Consider the following 19,575-nt stretch of genomic DNA (forward strand, 5'->3'; position numbering starts at 1 on the left):
GGGAGGTGGTGGGAGAAATAGGTGAAGGTTGTCAAAGGGTACACACTTCGAGTTATAAGAACAATAAATTCTGGGGATATGATGTACAGCATAGTGACTGTAGTTAACAATACTGTATCATGTACTTACATGTTGCTAAGAGAGTAGATCTTAAACATTTTCACTCCAAAAAAAAATGATAACTATGTAAGTGATAGATGTGTTAACTAAGGTTATGCTTATAATAATTTAGCAATATATATGTGTATCAAATCATCACGTTTGTACCTTACACTTACACTATGTTATATGTCAGTTATATATCAGTAAAGCTGGAAAAAAAGAAGAAATTGGCACAGTCTCTGGAAAATGCAGAAGGTGGCTTGTCTGAATTTATTGCCGAGAGTGTATTTTCAGTATTTTGTAGGTGTTCACTCTTTGTTTAGTTACCTATATTATTAAAGGCTCTTTGTGTTGCATGCAAACATATTCTGGCTATTAAAATAGGAAACAAGACAAACAAAAGATTTATTGAAACACTGGAGTCACTTTCAGAGCCGGAGTGCTTTGGAAGGGCCAATCTCAGGACAGCTTGTGAGAACTCATTAGCAGTAGTACAGAGATCCTGTATTCTAGATCTGTAATTATCATCAGCTCCATGATTTCAGTCTGGTCTTAACTGTCCACATCAATAATTCTGGGAGAATCTTTCTGGCTCCACTGGGTCAAGTTTTACAGGCATTCGATTCTCTATGACCTAGTGGGCAAGAGTGACAGCAATGGCTACTGGGGACCTGCCTCTGTGTGATGAGGTGGTGAGCAAAATATAAGAGCTGCACTAGACTATTCGAGGACTCTTCCATCCCTGACACTCTATACTATTCTTTGAGAATTATAAAGACTATCTGGAACAGTAATAATCTAGTTAATTAAAAAAAATGTTGGTTTTTAGTTTACCTAGCCCAGGAGAATAGGCTCAGATGTATTTGAAAGACTTTGCAAAAGGATAGATGAAGCTTTTAACTCTGGAACTTCATATGTTTTTAGGAGTTAGAGTTTGTTCTTTGGAGTCCGTTTCAAATTCCTTTTTTGTCATTTACTGATTGTGTGACTTTGGACTTGTTACTTTATCTGGGCTTTGACTTTCTTATTTTGAACCATTCTTTGATTATTCTGGCCAATAATCACTTTTATATATTTTATATTTTTTGCATCATTAAAAACTTTAAGGATGCTCAGGACAGTTACTGCCACCAACAACAAAAATCTCATTTAAATAGGGTATGTGACCCCTAAGAGGACACAGTCCTCTGACTTCTAGAGGCAAGAAGGCAAAATCAGGATGTTCAGAATAAGCTGTGTTTGGTTGAGCCAGGTCCTGAATCCTGAGAACTTGCTTGGAGCTGCTTTGGGGCCTCGGACTCGTGAAGCAGAACTGGAAAAGCAGGATTTGCTGCCCTTGGGTTATTCTGGAACCATGTTGGGTGTGTCCTTAGAAATACAAGCCAGATAGAGGGAAACAATTACCAGCTATAGAGGGTTTAAGATTTAAGAAAAATACAGAGTTTCTAATCTTTAACATTTGCATGCCTCCACACTTTAAAATGGGAGATGATTTATAATGAAATCAACTATAATACATATTTGAGGAAATAAGCAACAACAACAAAAATGAAAATACAAGATATATGTGGTAAGGATGAGCAACAAGGATGAAGGGAGAATGCTCACAGGTTAAACTCAGAGATGAAATGAGTCATCAGTTTCACTTTGAGTTTCTGGATAGACGTGAAAAGAAAATGAAAGAAATAGACCATGCGACAAAAATCTTAGAAAAGAAGCAGTTTTTAGGGAGGACAATTTTTTTTTTTTCCTCTAAATTCTGCAGGAAGCTTTTCCCATAAGACGTCATGGAGTGGATATTAAGTAAAGTCATGCCCAACTGCAGTTTTGCTCATCAGCTGCATGAGCATTAAATGTATTTAGTGCCCCCCTCCCCCTGCCCCCACACACGCCCAGTGTATTTATTCCCAGGTCCTTCCCTTGGAAGTTCTGACTCAGCAAGTCTAAACATGTGATCTACCAGGTCCATAGTATATTTTTTCTTAATTGAAAACATGTAATTAGAAATTAAGATTCAGAAAGTACTTTCCTAATTTTTACTTCTTTTGATAATAGCCTAGTGAGGTTCCTCAGATTTTTTTTTTAATAAGAAAGGTAATTTATACCTTAAGGTGTCTAGTGACTTAAGACACTAGGGGACTTGAATCCCTATGATTCATTTCAAGTGATGCTGGACAACAGGAAATATGATTTTAAGTCTATTAAGATAAAGAAGTTTTACCAATGTGATTGAGCAGAGGTTGGGAGGGTCTCAGATTAGTTAAGTGTCCAGTCTATTGGATGATTTGCTTTTGAGACCTTGCCCCACTTTGTTCATCATCTGAGAATGTGTGCAGAAGTTCACCTTCTTGGTAAAGATCTTTTAATGCCCACTCCTTTTTCCAGGTGTTTCTCCTTATCTCCTTCCTCCAAGGCATGTCCAAGGCACTTTTATACCTATCTGTATCGTTTCCCTCCACAGTCCTGGGGTACACTGTCCCACCTGATAGTACAGACTATCGACTTCTCAATGGCTGGACATCATTATTTATCTTGATAGTACTGGCAGAATAGTAGGTACCGATTAAATAAGCACTAAAAGAATAAAATATGTAAGAAAGGGGCATATGTTGTAGAAGGAAGATAGGATATCTATGTATCTATTTATCTATCTTAATTTAGGGAATATGTAGAACTTTGGCCACATTTTGTATACTGGGGCATTGCTGTGAGTCACTTAATTCTAAAGTGGTGACTTGATTTTGATTAGATGTGGCAATTATCATACATGTGCAACTTTTAAAGCTACTTATTAAATGCACAGTCACTATTGTTTAAAGAGACACTCCTGACCAAACCATTCAAAATGTAATCTTTGCCTTAGAGGCTTCCTTCTTTCTAGCCCAGTTTTTTAATATCCCTAAATTGAGCCATTCCTCCCAGCCCATTAGAGCATCTATAATTGCTTCATGAATCTACTCAAAGTTTTTTTTATACACAGTTAAAAATAAATCTGGCATTAAGATCTGGAACAATTAAGTTCCCAAGATTTTTAACATTTTCATAAGGAGTAAAGTGAAACTCAAGGAGGCCAATAGACAACCAGTAAGTAGCCAAGTTAGAATTTGAACTTACTTTTTCTCTGTGTCTTCTGCTCTTTCTAACCCTTCATATTGCCTTGTCTGTTGGACTGGCTTATACACTGAACTGCTAGGGTAGCACTCTAAAGATTAAGGGTGTGGGTACCAATGGGTAGAGGTGCATCCCAGCAGCCTGAATTAATCAGCTAAGGGTCAGGACACCTGCAACAAGAGGTAGGCTATTCCCTGAGATGATGGAAACAGAAACATGCAAACATAAGTGAATGTTTTTAGAAACGTAGCTGGCTTTGGCGTGAGAATCAGATGTGTCTGGGTTGGGCTTGTTTTGATTCTAATGCCCAGGACTGACTTCTGTCCTTAGAAGCTCATGGAAAAGAGTGGACTAAGTCCCTGAGTAATCTGATAGTAGGTTGCTGAGCTTACATTCCTAAGACCTAGGTTAGGAAATGAAGACAGTAGGGAAAAGGAGGATTCCTAGACAAGATACGAAATAGAAGTTGAGAAAGGCCATGCTTCCTGGAGATGCATGTAAGGTAACTCAGTTAACCAAAGGTGTAGTGTTTTATTTCTATGGGAAACTTGAAGGCCTGTGTAAGATCACATAGTGTTTTCAAGTGCCTCCTCCTACAATGGTCTCTGCTCTCCACTAGCACAACTGCTTAGTAACAGAAGGCACACCCCAGAATAAGGCTGCCTACGTTCACATCTTTCCCTCTTCCCTTACTAACATGGCCATGTTAGTGACTTGGTCACATTCTTTACTTACAAAATTAAAGAAGAGGAAGAATACCATGTCATAGTGGTGTTTGAATTAAATTAGGTACTACATACATAACACTCTGCTTAATGCTTAATACAGAGTAAGTACTCAGTTCATGCTAGCTGCTGATATAATAGTTACCTTCCCAGCTATATCATTTCTGTTTTGATATTTCTGTCTTTTCAGGAAAGAATAGAATAAGGAGAAAGCAGGTGTTTCTGAGCGCTCAGACTATACTGTTTGTAGTTCCCCCTTTTTGTGGTTTTGCTTTCCGTAGTTCCAGTTACCCACAGTCAACAGAGGTCTGGAAGCAGATCCTCTTTCTGATATAATGTCAGATCATCAACAGAAACCTAACACTGTATCACAGTGCCTGTGTCATTCACCTCACTTCATCTCATCATGTAGCCATTTCATCATCTCACATCATCAAAAGATGAGGAAGGGGGAGTACAGTACAATAAGATTTTCTGAGAGAGAGAGAGAGAGAAACCACATTTACATAACTTTTCTTGTGGCATATTATAATTCTTCTATTTTATTATTAGTTACTGTTGTTAATCTCTTACTGCGCCTAATATGTAAATTAAACTTTATTATAGGTAAGTATGTAGAGGAGAAAACATATATATGGGATTCGTACTGTCTACGGTGTCAGGTGTCCCCTGGCATCTTGGAATGTATCCCTCACAGATAAGGGGGGACTACTCTAAATACAACTATATGGGACTAGAGAGCTTGTTAGTCTTTTCTCCTGGAATGAGGTTCAGCAGAGCTCACTCTTCTCATGAGTAACTAATTGCACGATTACATGGGCCCTTCTATTTTAGTGCACACACTCCCCTCACGTCATAGGTGCTATGTGCGCAAGGCAAGTTACTGATAGCATTGTAGCAGGACCAGGTCTCCTAACTCCCAGTGCTTTCTTGTTTCTTCCCATAGTTGGGCCTCCTCTCTTAAGATAATCTTATTAGGTCAGTGACTTTATGGTGATAAAAAATACTTATATTTAAAATTAATTTTAAGAAACTGCTGCAGGGGCGCCTGTCCACCTATTGGACAGTACAGGTCTAGAAGTCCAACACATGTAGCTCTAGTCCTTTGGGAGCTCTTGGGATTCAATGACAAACCTCAGTATCCTGATAATAATGTACGTGTTTGTGATTAAGATTGTCTGAATGGAGGGAACAGTCCAACCAATAATGATGTCGGTTAAGCGTCCAACTCTTGATTTCGGCTCAGGTCATGATCTCACGATTCATGGGATGGAGCCCCACATCGGGCTCTGTGCTGTCAGCTTAGGATTCCCTCTCTCCCTCTCTCTCTGCCCCTTCCCTGCATATGCTCTTGCTCTCTGTGATCTCTCTCTCAAAATAAGTACATAAACATTTTTAAAAAATTGAAAAATGAAAGCGAAAACAAACCAAAAAAACCCCACTTTTTCTGCTTATAAGTAGGCATGGGGGTGCCCAAATCAATTGAATAAAATAAGACAGATCCTTTTTCTTTGTTAAATATTCTATTATTTTAGTTGTAAATTGTAAGTTAAGAATCACCTGGGGAAGTCACTTTGCTGAATGTTCTCCTTGTTTATCATCAAATTCCATAAATCCTCTTGAAAAATAAAAGAAAGAGAAAAAAGTGGATTATGATTGAGATTAAGCAAGAAAATTAGAATGATCACTAGAATGTCTTATAATGTTTGAGCCACTATTTTTTTCTGCAGATCTTCCTATGTCATAAATAAAATAAGATTTAAGACTTCCATAACATTTGTAGTTTGCAAGCTATTTATGCATGATTATCTCTTTCAGTTTGCCAACAAACCTATTCATGGGTGTCTGTTCACATATAAATTGTATAAGACAGATATTTTGGTGTATTTGTTTAGTAATATATCCCTAGTAACTAGAACAGTTCCTGGCATATAGTATAAATGAATAGATGTTGGAATTAAATATTAAATAAATGGATAAATTAATTTTTATCTCATATGGTGTATGAAAAAACTTCTAAAGCTCAAAGAGATTAAACAACCTCTCCCAGACACATGGCTGATAAATGGCAAAGCAAAGTCTAAAACTGGGATCTCCAGGATCTGAGGTTAGTATTAGAACCATTAGGGGCGCCTGGGTGGCGCAGTTAAGCGTCCGACTTCAGCCAGGTCACGATCTCGCGGTCCGTGAGTTCGAGCCCCGCGTCAGGTTCTGGGCTGATGGCTCAGAGCCTGGAGCCTGTTTCGGATTCTGTGTCTCCCTCTCTCTCTGCCCCTCCCCCGTTCATGCTCTGTCTCTCTCTGTCCCAAAAATAAAATAAACGTTGAAAAAAAAATTTTTTTTAAAGAACCATTGTACTGAAAAGATAAAGATGATTAAAATGTGGCCTGTGAGGAGTTTACAGTCTAGTGGAAAAAAATAGACACAATCAGATACAAGTAATTTAAAACAACTAGAGGGAAAGAAAATTGGTGTGAAAGTTCCTACAAAGCATAATGAAATCCAAAGTATGAATACCTGCATGTTGTAATCGTAGGGGTCTCTGATGTCTTCATAGAGCTTGTCTTTGAATTGGACTTTAGAAAATGATTAGACTTTCTAGGTAAACAGAATGGAGTTGGAGTTGGGGACCAGACCTTGTTGGCAGACGGAAGAGCCATGTGCAAACATGTTAGGGGTTTATACATACATGACCGGTTCTGAAACAAATCATTTGTCATTAGGGGCATCGGGTATTTGACTTCAGGAGTGAAATATGCAATTGATTGGCTTCAGGGAAGAACATTTAACACCAGTTGAATGCATTTGTTCTGATTTTGTAGGCTGTGGAAATTCAAGAAAAAAGGTTTCAAGAATGACGGTGATGGAACCTAATTTGTGTTTTTACTGTATAACTCTGGTAATAAGTAGAGGATGGTTTGCAGTGAGGACAGACAGAAACGGTGGAACTCACCATAAATCTAATAAAAAGAACTCAGTAAAGAGGTGATGAAGGACTCCACCAGGCCAACTAGTCAGTGGAGTTGAAGAAAAGGAATGATACAGGAGAAAAATTTAGAAGTAGAATATTCAGCAATGTGATGAAGGTGGTGACAAGCAAGAAAGATCCACAAGGACCCTGAGGTTTCTGGATTCCAGGTGGGTGGGGATGTGACATGTGAGGAGATAAGGAACATGTGAGGAGGAGCAAGTTTGTGGGGTGATGGGTTTGGGGAGCAGTTGTAGCAAGCAATTAATCATTTCAGTCTGTAGCTCAGAAAAAAGAAGGCAATAGACATCTGATTTTGGAAGTCATTGGATCCCAATACTACCCATGTGAAAACCCATGCAGGTTACATTTGGAGCTTTGAAGAGAAATATTTAAGGGGAAGATACATAAAGAAAAGCCCTATAAAAAGAATGAGAAAGAGTGGCTAGAGGCAGAGAGAGAAACAGGAAAATGCCATGTCATGGAAACCCAGCAGGTGAGGGGAAATTCACAACAATTGGAGCCTTTGGGGGGGGGGGGTCAGAAGAATTAAGAATATGTATATTTTTCAGAACAATGGTGACCAGAATCCAGTTCACATGGCTCTAAAGTAATCCAGAGTGGAGAAGGTGAGCTATTGTATTCACTGTCCTGAAAACACATATCTAGTATTTTTACGTGCCTGACACACTACTTAGGCATCAAGATATGGAGTATATAAAGACAATTCTCATATTTATCAAGTACCGCATTCCTGTCATTCTGTCTTTCTACTCAAATCTCACTGAGTCTTTTAAGACCCAGATTGCATCTCATCTTTGCTATAAACATACCCCTAAGCATCCTGGTATCAACCACAGCTCCTTTCTGTAGAAATTGCCTGTGATGTTTTGCTGACATTTATCTTATTTAGCATATTAGTCATTACTGCTTTTGCTGGGTCATCATACCATAAGGACTGCAAATCTTTGAGAAGGGATTTACATTTGAGTTTTTTCCTTCAAATTTCTGCCCCTACTTTGTGTATACTAAGTGCTTAGAAATACTTCTTGATGATCTCCTCCCACTCCCCATCCCCATCCTATCTATGGTCTTCCCTTGGACAAAGGACAGCTAGATTTTTCCCCTGAGCAAGGACTGCTATGTCTTTCAACAAAGATCCCCCAGGATTTCTCAGTCAAATTGCAGTAATAGGTTTTATATCTGATCTTGAAGATACCTTTCCTTAATTAATCAATTCAACAATTATTCACTAAGTGCCTCACTTAACCTATAAGGTACTGTGTTAGAGCCAGAAGCTAGTTAGATCTGGTCCCTATTTTCATATAGCCACATGGTTGAAAATAAAGGTGGTGATATATGTTATAATTGCACTATAATTGCACAAGATAAAGTAATAGAAAACTAGGGAATAAAAGAAGATAGTGTTAATAAGAGTGATTATAGAATTGTTTTCTGAGGAGGTGACTTCTTAAGTTTATAAATTTTGAGAGAGAGAGAAAGAGAGAGAACGCCAGCAGGGCAGGGGCAGAGAGAGAGGGAAAGAATCCCAAGCAGTCTCCATGCTGCCAGCACGGAGCCCGAGATCACGACCTGAGCCAAAATCAAGAGTCGGACACTCAACCAACAGAGCCACCCAGGCGCCCCTCTGAGGAGGTGACTTTTAGATGAGCTGCAGGACAAGCACTAGCTACAAGAGAAGGGAAGAGCCTTTTAGGCAGAAACAAAAGCAAGGTCAGAGAGCCTGAGATGGTTTTAAGTTCCAGAAACAGGAAAAACATCATTTGCATAGAAAACAACGAGGAACGGAGAAGATGGTTGAAGTGGAGTTGCTGTTCCTGAACCCTGAGCTGACAGCAAGCAGTTCTCCAGTATTTCCAACAGTGAGCTTCCAGGGTTAACAGAGAAGAATAAAAGCAGTATTTTTTCATGTCTGGGGAATTCCCCAGGGAAGGAATAAAAAGAAATATTGTTTCAACTCCTTGCTTGCTGTTGTTTTGATTTACAACAATAGGAATTCAGCTGGAGTGTAATATGTACTTTGTACATAGTGGGCGTTGCTCCTGCTTGCTTGTCAGTTTCTTCTTGTTTACATTAACAGTCATTGTAACTCAGCAGTTGCAAAAGCAACCACAATAGAAAAATAACAATGCAAAAATAAATATCTGTGAGTTTCAATAATTTGTGCATAAGGATGGTATGCAGAATCCTGCCCATCCACATGATAATATATTGGTCTAAGCAGATCACAGATTACAACATGGCCCCTGATGATTTCTAAAGAGAAGTGATTCTTAATCTGTTATTGGTCATAGACCCCTTTGAGAATCTAATAAAAGTCAGAAGCATTTTCCTTAGAAAAATGCAAAGATGCACACTTACACAAAATGTGAATAAAAATTTAACGGGTATGCAGACCATCAAGGGCCAGCATTGTAGTCCAGAGCATTTCAAAATTGATGGGATATCAGAATTACCAGAAAGCTTGTTCTCAAGTGTACCCTTAGCTTTGTCCTAGGAAGACACAAGATGGGATGAAGGAAAACTCATTTTGTATAAATTCTCCAGGAGAGTATAGACCACACATTGTCAAACTCTGCTTAGGGATCTAGGAAGGGGAGAATTAGAGGCAGAGACTCCATGAGGTGGAGATTGAAAGCACCTGGCAATTCAGAACAAACTGGATCCCAGAGAGCTGAAAGTGGGGAGATTACTGTGGGGCAAATAAGAACAGGGTGAAGTAGATGTGAAAATCAGAGCCTGTGTAGACTGGAGTAAGATGTGTTAGGAGTTGTGTGCAGGGGCTCGGAAGCAGGTGGAGAACATTGGGAAGATTCTGGGCTGTATGCGCTGCCACCATGGCAATCCCTCATGATCAACACTCGTATGAGAGGTTCTCCAGATTGTCTCTGAGGAGAGATCAGCTAGTCTCTCTAACCCTCTTGAGTTTCTCAAACTAGAAAATAAAGGCGGGACTCACCACATGTATCACTAATGAACACATCACTACCCACCACCTTCACCAAAGAATTACAGTGCCTGCCCTGGGTGGGTCCTTTATTCCTTTAACTTTACAGATGAGGAAACTGAGGCACTCAGCGAGGGAGGGCCTTGCTCAAGGTCATCCAGCCAAGTAGCACATGTGTCAAGACCAGAACCTGGCTTTCTGTTCCCTGGTCCAGTGCACTTCCTCCTTCCTACTTGGTCTCGAGATTAAAAATATTTTACAGAAGCACTTGTTGGAAATGCGTACACTCCAAAAGAGTTCAGGGAAATTTATTCAGATGCAAATATATCTCAAGATAGGGCAATACTTTTCAACTCAAATAATACATTGTCATGCACCACAGTTTTGTTTCTCATTCATTTTAATGCAATGCAGTCATTACCAACAGCAAACTGGACAAAAGCAAGGTTTGTCACAGTGCTTACGTGCTCCTCGTCATGGAGCGGAGGATGAACTCCACTGCATTCTCAATGATCTCTGTGCCCAAGAGGTTTAGGAATTTTGGAAAATCTGGCTCTGTTTTTTTGTCTGAGTCATCTGGCTTGTCATCTGGTTTGTCATCTGAAAAACAAAACAGAATCTCAGAAGTGATTTTCTGCAACAAGAAAGGGAAGCCTCTTTTCTTTGAAGGGAACCCTTAGACCGCTTTTTACCCCCTTTCATTAATTATACAGCCTCGTACAGTTATATTTGTTGAACATTTAATGCCTGCCTGGCCAAAGTCATCACATGCATCATCTCAGTTGTTCCTAAAAACAACAGGTGTCGATACTTAGGTAGACGTTGATTTCCTTCCTGGTTGAGAAAATTGAAGCTCATGGAAGTTAAGTAACTTGTCCACAGTTAAGCAGCCAGTTCCAGCATTGAAATACAGAATGCCCATTTTAATGTACTTTTCTCCATGCAATCCCGGCAAGCGGTAATGAGAATAATGATGGCATAATAATGGGTAGCATTTGTTGAGCATATACCTATGTCAGACAAGCTAATATGTTGTTACATCATTTTATTCTCACAGCAGCCCTGTGAGGTAGGCAAAACTCTTATCTCAAGTTTAAGTTCAAGAAGTGGAAGTTGAGAGAGGTTTACGAGCTGGTTCAAAGTCACAGAGTTAGTCAGCAGCCAAAACAGAATTCAATCCCATGTCTGACTAGTACTAAAATCTGGATTTGTAAGCACTCTGTGCAGAACTGCATAATGCCCCCCCCCACCTTATTAACGATAGAAATATCTTTGTTTCTTTATATTGTCTAATTTTTCTACCACAGAGATTACTTATAAAATACAAGTTATCAACAACAAAAATGAGCTGAATAGCCTTTGACAGCAAAGCTACGATCTAACCACAAGTGTAAGATTGAAAGTAGAATAATAAGGATGATGACAAGGAGAAATTCTATCATTTGTACATCATTTTATAGTTCTGTAAATAATGACTTTGTAAATGCTGTGTGATTTTACCCTTGACCAGTCTTACGAGGGACGCAGTTCTTAGTTCACTGGACTAAGAAACTGAAAGGATTAAGTGACTTGCAAGAGACCTCGCAAATAGCAAGAGAAGATGGAACTATAAATTCAGGTTTCTTATCCTTCACTTTTAATCAAGTGCCTTTTGCAAGGAGGACCAAGGGTCCAGGGAGTGAGGTTGGTGACATGCAAGTTCCTTTGGGGCGTTTTGGCTTTGCTTAGTGTTCTCACTGGTTCAGGAGATTAAAAGTAATGGAAGAGTGGCAGTTAGTAGCTTCAAGTGGACTCCCCTCTGGACGCTGGTGCCAGGATAAAGTGGGATTTTTGTCTTTTAGTTTTAGTGTAGCCTCACACATAGTGTCGCCAGATTCAGTAAATAAAAATACAGGATACCCAATTAAATGTCAGATACACAACAATTTTTTTAAATTTTGGTATAAGAATGACCATGCAATATTTAGGTCATATTTAAACTAAAATTGTGGGGCATCTGGGTGGCTCAGTGGGTTAAGCGTTCGACTTCAGGTCATGATCTCTGCGGTTTGTGAGTTTGAGTCCCTCATTGGGCTCTGTGCTGACAGCTTGGAGCCTGAAGCCTGCTTCACATTCCGTGTCTCTTTATCTCTCTCTGCCCCTCCCCTGCTCACTCTCTCTCTCTCTCTCTCTCTCTCTCTCTCTCTCTCTCTCTCTCTCTCAAAAATAAGTAAACATTAGAAGATTATTCATTGTTTATCTGAAATTCAGATTAGACTGGGTGTCCTGTATTTCACATGGTAACCCCACCACAAGTTTTGATTCAAAGAGTTCCAACATCTAGGCACTGTTTGCCGACTCTGAATGAAGGAGACATAACTAGCTTTTAGTGTGGAGGCTGTCAAAAATTATGTTAGAAGGCTTGCATCTGTATTGTATCCTAAAATAGAAACTCTTAGTCAAAACATGTGGCTTTGGATTTTGCAAACATTTGTTGTTTACTATGCCACAAGAAAAGATTTGATAGGAGCACCAGACTGGGACCTATAACCAAAATCAGTATACCAATTACTTATTCATTCAGCTTTAATGTTTTCATGAAGTATTTTTTTTTCAGCTTACTATTAGGTACATAGCATATGCTAAGAGTTGAGATATGAATGAACATACTAGACATGATCCTTACATAAAGTGCAGGGCCACCTCAGTGACCAGAATTGCTCTCTGTTCTCATCACTGGAAGAAGGAAAGATAATGCCAACTGAGCAGGTACTGGGATTGTGTTTTCATGATGTGCCTTAATCTTTATTTAGTTCAGTGAAGGTATTAACAGTTTTATAGAAGAGAAAACAGGTGCTCAGAGAAATTAAATGACTCACCTAAAATCATACATCTAGAATATGGTTGAGCCAGGGTTTGAACCTAAATTGTTTTAACTACACAGAGCACATTATCTACATGATATAATACTATCTTCAAGCAGTTTCCCCTGAAGACATTTACCAGGTACAAAACAGCAATTCCTTGCATGAAAAGTGAGTTCCTTTTTCCCGTGTTGCTATATGGTTACTTGCATACTAAGTTAATTTTATTGACTTTTTATTTTAATACGACACAAATGCTAGCCTGTCAATATGCAAAGAGCCCTAGTTTGGAATATGTGTGAAGTTTGGATCATAGGCTCCAGTCCTTGAACCACATCTATATTAGGAGGTTTTAGAGTATGATGGACCATATGTTTTGGAGTCCTATATACTTGAGTTTGATTCTTGTCTTCAACAAAAAAAAATCCACCATGGAACCTTGCACACAATTCTTAAATACTTTGTCTCTCAATTTATTCATTGTGTTATTGTCAAGATTGAAAGATATTTTATATATCTTTCACATGTAAAATATCTATGAAATGTGTATATATATATGTACACATATATATATACACACATATATATATACACATACATACACTACTTATCACAGTACCAGGCCCAAGGTAAGTCCACAATAAATGCTTGCTGTATTATCATGAATATATATTATATATAATATAATGGGTGCATATATATAATAAATTATATATAATATATAATAATGGGTACATATATTATGAACTATAATGTTAATAATAATAATAGTAGCAACAAAATGATTAATATTAGCTTTTTCCTGTAGTGCTTTAGGAGATTATGAAAATTTTAAAAAGTGGTTAAAATATTAAGAAATTTGAAAATGTTGAAAAACAGAAAAAGAAACAATAAAAATCAAATTTGAAATACTGTAAACAAACTATTAAAGCTAATAGCAGAGTATTTTTTCTTTTCAAATATAATATGGACTGGCCTTTATTTACATTAACTCCTTGGTTGAGTTTTTCAGTCAATGTAATTATAAAGTTCTGAAAAAAATACAGTGCTGCTGATATTTGTATAGTATTTATTGTTTACAAAGTGATTATAAAGGCAAATTCATTTGACCAGGTGAAGTTGATTATTGTCCCATTTTACAGATGAAGAAACTGAGGTTCAAAGCAGTGAACTGATTGAACCAGTTTTAGGGTTTATGAGAGACAGCTGGGGACTGGTCCTTAGGCTATAAATCTCACCTTTCACTGTGCTGTGTTGATTACTTAAGGAGTTGATGGACCCGGTAGTGTCTGAGGCCACCTCTTTGGTAATTCTGTTATAAATCTTTTTTTCTTAATTTTTGTTAATGTTTTATTTATTTTTGACTGAGAGAGGAGAGAGAGAGAGACAGAGACAGAGTACAAGTGGGGAAGGGGCAGAGAGAGAAGGAAACACAGAATCTGAAGCTGGCTCCAGGCTCTGAGCTGTCAGCACAGAAGCCCAACGCGGGGCTTGAACTCATGAACCATGAGATCGATCGTGACCTGAGCCAAAGTTGGACGCTTAACCAGCTGACCCACCCAGGTGCCCCTGTGATAATTTCATTAGAGTGTGTGTCTGTATATTGTGCTGGTGGACTGTGGGTGGCTGAGGGTGTTGAGTTCTGCCAAGTTATATTTAGAAAAGCAAAAGGCTCTGTTACTAAATATTTGCACTGGCTTTGTTTTCTGACCTATCCTTCTGAATTGAGACCAGTCAAGAGCTCACCATATTCTGCAGGCCAAAAGTAATGAGAATTTTGCAAGCTGCCTTGTGGTCCCCTATATCCTTGGAACGGGCATAACAGAAGTAAGCATGGGGCATGTGGGTGGCTCAATCCTGTTAAGCATCTGAGTCTTGACCTTGGCTCAGGTCATGATCTCACTGTTTGAGATCAAGCCCACGTCAGGCTCTGTGTTGACAGTGCTGAGCCTGTTTGGGATTCTCTCTCTCCCTCTCTCTCTGCCCCTTCCCTGATGTTGCTCTCTCTCTCAAAATAAATAAATAAATATTAAAAAAATAAATCTTTAAATAAGATGTAGGCACTTAATCATAACGGACAGAATGGAGGGACTGGGGATTTCAGACCCAGGCATGCCACGTCTACCTGTGTCTATGCCCAAGTGACTTTCCTTCTGCAAGTTTTGTCTGTCAGCCTGCCAAAGGAGCATGATAAAACTTGGCATTTTTACTTAAGAGGATTATTATGAGAATCAAATGAGATAATATGTGATAACAATAGCAGTTAATATTTATTGGGTGCTTATTAGGGACCAGATGTTTTTACAGTTTTTGTCTCTAATTTTCATGATAACTTTATGAGAAATTTAACTATTGATATTCCCTTCAACGTGTGAGGCCCAGACAGGTTAACTAACATGCCTGAAGTTAGATTTCTGATTAATGGTAGAACCAGGCCTAGGAGTCTTACTCCAGAGTATACATTTTTTTTTCCCTCCAAACATTATTAGTTAGAATCATCAAAAAATAAATTCCCCTCCTGGCTGTCAAGAAATGTATAATATGATAGTGTCGCGGTATCACATGACTACATAAGAAAAAAGGTCATTCCAAACTTCATTCATTCACTGAGGGTAGAGGCTGTAATTGAAGCACATTTGAATAAAAATCCTTTCTTTTTGTTAGAAGATCTGCCTCTTGGGGGACTTTAACACTCCACTTACAGAAATGGATAGATCATCTAGACACACGGTCAATAAAGAAACAAGGGCCCTGAATGAGACATTGGATCAGATGGACTTGACAGATATATTTAGAACTCTGCATCCCAGAGCAACAGAATATACTTTCTTCTTGAGTGCACATGGAACATTCTCCAAGATAGATCACATACTGGGTCACAAAACAGCCCTTCATAAGTATACAAGAATTGAGATCATACCATGCATACTTTCAGACCACAATGCTATGAAGCTTGAAATCAACCACAGGAAAAAGTCTGGAAAACCTCCAAAAGCATGGAGGTTAAAGAACACCCTACTAAAGACTGAATGGGTCAACCAGGCAATTAGAGAAGAATTTAAAAAATATATGGAAACAAATGAAAATGAAAACACAACAATCCAAAGCTTTGGGACGCAGCGAAGGCAGTCCTGAGAGGAAAATACATTGCAATCCAGGCCTATCTCAAGAAACAAGAAAAATCCCAAATACAAAATCTAACAGCACACCTAAAGGAAATAGAAGCAGAACAGCAAAGACAGCCTAAATCCAGCAGAAGAAGAGAAATGATAAAGATCAGAGCAGAAATAAACAATATAGAATCTAGAAGATCTGCCTCTTGTCTCCTAGTCCAGTGCTCTTTCTGCATTGCCCAAAGTCCCCTTCCCCCCTCTCCCCTTTACGTTCTGGAGCAGTGCTGCCACCTCCCTGCAATCCTGGCTGACAGTGCACAAGGTATGAGCTGCGGTCAGAAGCACTTACCTGCCTGGCAAGTCAGGATTAAGACCAGTAGTCCCAGGACAATCGTCAGCCGTAGTGCTGAGACAGCCATGCTTGTAGCACTGGGTATCTGTGCAGATAAATCATTCAGATGCACCCAAAGACTTCCTCCATTTATAGGGCATTTATAGGTGACATCACCTGCTATGGAATTTAGGTTGTTGCTCAAGATATCTGCGCAGCTTGCTGTTGGATCTCTACTGATGAACCCTGCCCTGTCTTTTAAACCAAAGTTTTTCATATAGGGGAAGAAAACCCCTGTTGATTTTTCTACTGTGTATTTTATAAACAGCACTGGAGTAACTCTTTTAGAGAGACTTCCAGTGCCAGCATTGATGATTCGATAGTTATCAGGCAGAGTTACAATGCAGGGCCAGGGAGGAAGCAACAAATCAGATTGGTGAGGTGTGCCTCCTCCCCTAACCCCCTCCCTGTGCACTCTGCTTATTTTCCCATGCTCTGAACTAATTGCTTGTCCGCACATGGGCACGCCCATTCACACCCTCATGTCTTTACCTCATGTTCTTTAGTTTTCCCTGGACATCCTCCCCATCATCTCCCTTAGAGCATTTCTACTTATTCCTCTGGCTCAGGTTTACATGCCCCCTTCCCTGGGAAACCTTCCTGATGATGATGATTCCACCCCACTCCAGACAGTTGCTCTATCGTTTGCCTTCTAGAACCCTGGCATGTTGTTTGAGAACTAAGTATTTGAGTTCTCTTCTTCTTTGGTCCATGTATCAAAGGGCAGAGTGTTTTATTCACTCCTGAATCTTCAAGGGGCTTAGTATGGATTTTCTAATTGGTCTCAGCTTTGACTTCATGTCCTTGGGAAGCTTGCTGTGGTTCTTCCCGGCAGAGGTGGACACTCTGCTCTGTGCCTGATTGGTGTGTGTTTACCATCTCCACCAATACGCTGCAGGTTCCTTAGGGTCAAGACTATCTTCTTCAGAATTGAATACATGTCACTCAATGCATGTAGCAAACATTAAAAAAAGAAAAGAAAAATAAATTTTTGCACTCAGTGAAAAAGAATATTGGGATTGAGATGCTACTATGGATTTCGGGTGCAAAATACTATCCCTATGGAATACAAGCGCTCAATGGGGTAAAATTTGGTTCAAGTCTATATGACATTGGTTATCCTGGTAACTGCTAATCCTGATAATTTATCCTGATAAATTTAGTTAATTGGGATGAAGCCTTAGTTTGGGAACTAAATAAACTTCCTAAACTTAGAGATTGACCAAAACATATACACTGTATCAGAGGGCCCTATCATATTAATTGAGGTGTGGAAACCGGAGGCTTGTCTGGTGTCACAGAACCAAGGCTAGGACATAGCCCTCTGACTCCCAGGTTAGTACTTCCTGCAAGGCAACACATTGCTCTTAAAAGCCATCAGGCAGCTCTGCTTGGACCTTTCCAGGTCTCTGCAACCTATCTTCTTAAAAAGACTCTGATCCTGTTTCTCCTATGCAAGGGGTTGTGATCTAGAGATAGTAGTCCGTAGTAGAAAGGTTTCAAAAGTTAGATTTATGCCTTCAGAGTCACTACTTAAGATTGAGCATTGTGCTTGTCCTGTAGTATTAGTGGGAAAATAACACTCAAGCTTCCTCTGTTAGCCAGGCCATCGGCCCCGCTATGTGATTGTATTCACATGGGAAAGGCTAACAATGCCTACTTCTTTGCACAAGCTTTGAGCCCTCAGGGGACTCTAATTCACCATAAGAACACTGTACACGCGAGCAAAGACTGAATATTGTAACCTGGGAGAGAGGCCTGGGAGAGAGCTTTTGAAGGATACCATCTAAATGGGCATGCAGACAAGTTCCTGACTCAGCTTTTAGTGGTCTGGTGTCAAGGAAATAACACCACTTTCAGGGTCAGGATAGCTGGATTCTATGACTGTCAGTGACTCATTGTGTGATCCTGACTAAATACCTTCTGGGTCTGATACTCAGTTTGCCGTGTTTTTTATCTCTTCTGTTGCTTTATTCCTTTTAGCTTCAGATTTCAGTTAAAATGCCTCTTTTTTGAGGAAAGCTGTGACTCTCTAATCTGAGATCCCTCTATCATAATCTTTTATACACTCTGTATTCCTCCTTCTTTTTTAAAAAAAGTTTTTAATGTTTATTTACTTTTGAGAGAGAGTGCAAGTAGAGGAGGGGCAGAGAGAGAAGGAGACATAGAATCCAGAGCAGGCTCCAGGCTCCGAGCTGCTAGCACAGAGCCCAACACGGGGCTCAAACCCACAGACCTCGAGATCATGACCTGAGCCAAAGTAGGATGCTGAACCGACTGAGCCACCCAGGTGCCCCTGTATTCCTCCTTCTTAGCATTTCACTCTTTTGTTTGATTATTTAATGTCTCTCTTCCCAGGAGATGTTAAAATCCAGGATGGAAGGATTCTGGTCTATGTTGTTCACTGAGACAGCTCTGGTTTCCAGAATAGTACCTTAAAGTAGAAGATACCCAACAAAAGAAATGAATCAAAGAATAATTTTGAGAAAAGAAGCCTGGCCTTGTGTGATAATTTTATCAGTTAATATCTGTGATGTTGGCAAATGATTGATGCCACTCAGTTTCCTCATCTGTAAAACTGGGACATATTGTAATTTGTGCCTATTTGTCTGCACTATTTAAGGATATAGGAGATAACAGATAAAATACCTGCTACGCCGTAAAGAAACTTTATTTGTTTTCTCAGTTTTATTAAGATACAATTGACATACATCACTATATAAGTTTAAGATGTACAGCATGATGGTTTGATTTACATGTATTGTGAAATGATCTCCACAACAGGTTTGGCCAACATCCATCTTCTCATAGATACAATGAAAAGAAAGAAAAAAGGAAAAAAAAATTCTCCTTGTGATAACTCATAGGACTTATTCTCTTAACTTTCCTATGTGTTATAGTAGTGTTGGTCATAGTCACGTTGTACATTATGTCCCTAGTACTTAGTATAACTGGGAGTTTGTATGTTTTGACCACCTTCCTCCAATTTTCCCTCACCCAAGCCTCTGTCTCTGGTAACCACAAGCCTGATCTCTTTTTCCTCTGAGTTTGGTTTTTTTGCTGGTGTTGTTTTTTAAATTCCACATATAAGTGAGATCATACAATAATTTGTGTGACTTACTTCACTTAGCGTAATGCCTTTAAATTCCATCCATGTTGTTACAAATGGTAGAATTTTCTTGTTATTTTTTATGGCTGAATAATATTCCACTGTGTGCATATTTGTGTGTGTGTGTGTGTGCGCGCACACATGTGTGTGTACAAAACAACTTCTTTATCCATTCATCCTCTGATGGCCAGTTAGGTTGTTTCTATGTCCTGGCTATTGTAAATAAGGAGCTTTCAATGTGTGCC

At 39.2% G+C, this 19,575-nt stretch overlaps 1 protein-coding gene across 2 annotated transcripts; it reads right to left on the bottom strand.

The window, feature by feature from the left end:
* Positions 1 to 1,163: 1,163 nt before the first annotated feature.
* Positions 1,164 to 16,289, bottom strand: CA1H5orf46 (chromosome A1 C5orf46 homolog). Of its 2 annotated transcripts, none has more exons than XM_019834037.3 (4): positions 16,180 to 16,283; positions 10,339 to 10,474; positions 5,499 to 5,556; positions 1,164 to 1,470 (listed from the first exon to the last, which is right to left on the bottom strand). In XM_019834037.3, exons 1-3 carry the CDS (start codon positions 16,247 to 16,249, stop codon positions 5,508 to 5,510), a joined length of 255 nt encoding a protein of 84 aa, XP_019689596.2. In that variant the 5' UTR covers positions 16,250 to 16,283; the 3' UTR covers positions 1,164 to 1,470; positions 5,499 to 5,507. The 2 variants fall into 2 exon arrangements, 1 of the variants encoding a protein (XP_019689596.2); XR_002159335.3 differs by having other exon boundaries at positions 10,296 to 10,474; positions 16,180 to 16,289.
* Between the last annotated feature and the right edge of the window lie 3,286 nt (positions 16,290 to 19,575).

The sequence above is a fragment of the Felis catus genome, chromosome A1, assembly GCF_018350175.1.
Source record: "Felis catus isolate Fca126 chromosome A1, F.catus_Fca126_mat1.0, whole genome shotgun sequence".
Lineage (NCBI taxonomy): Eukaryota > Metazoa > Chordata > Mammalia > Carnivora > Felidae > Felis > Felis catus.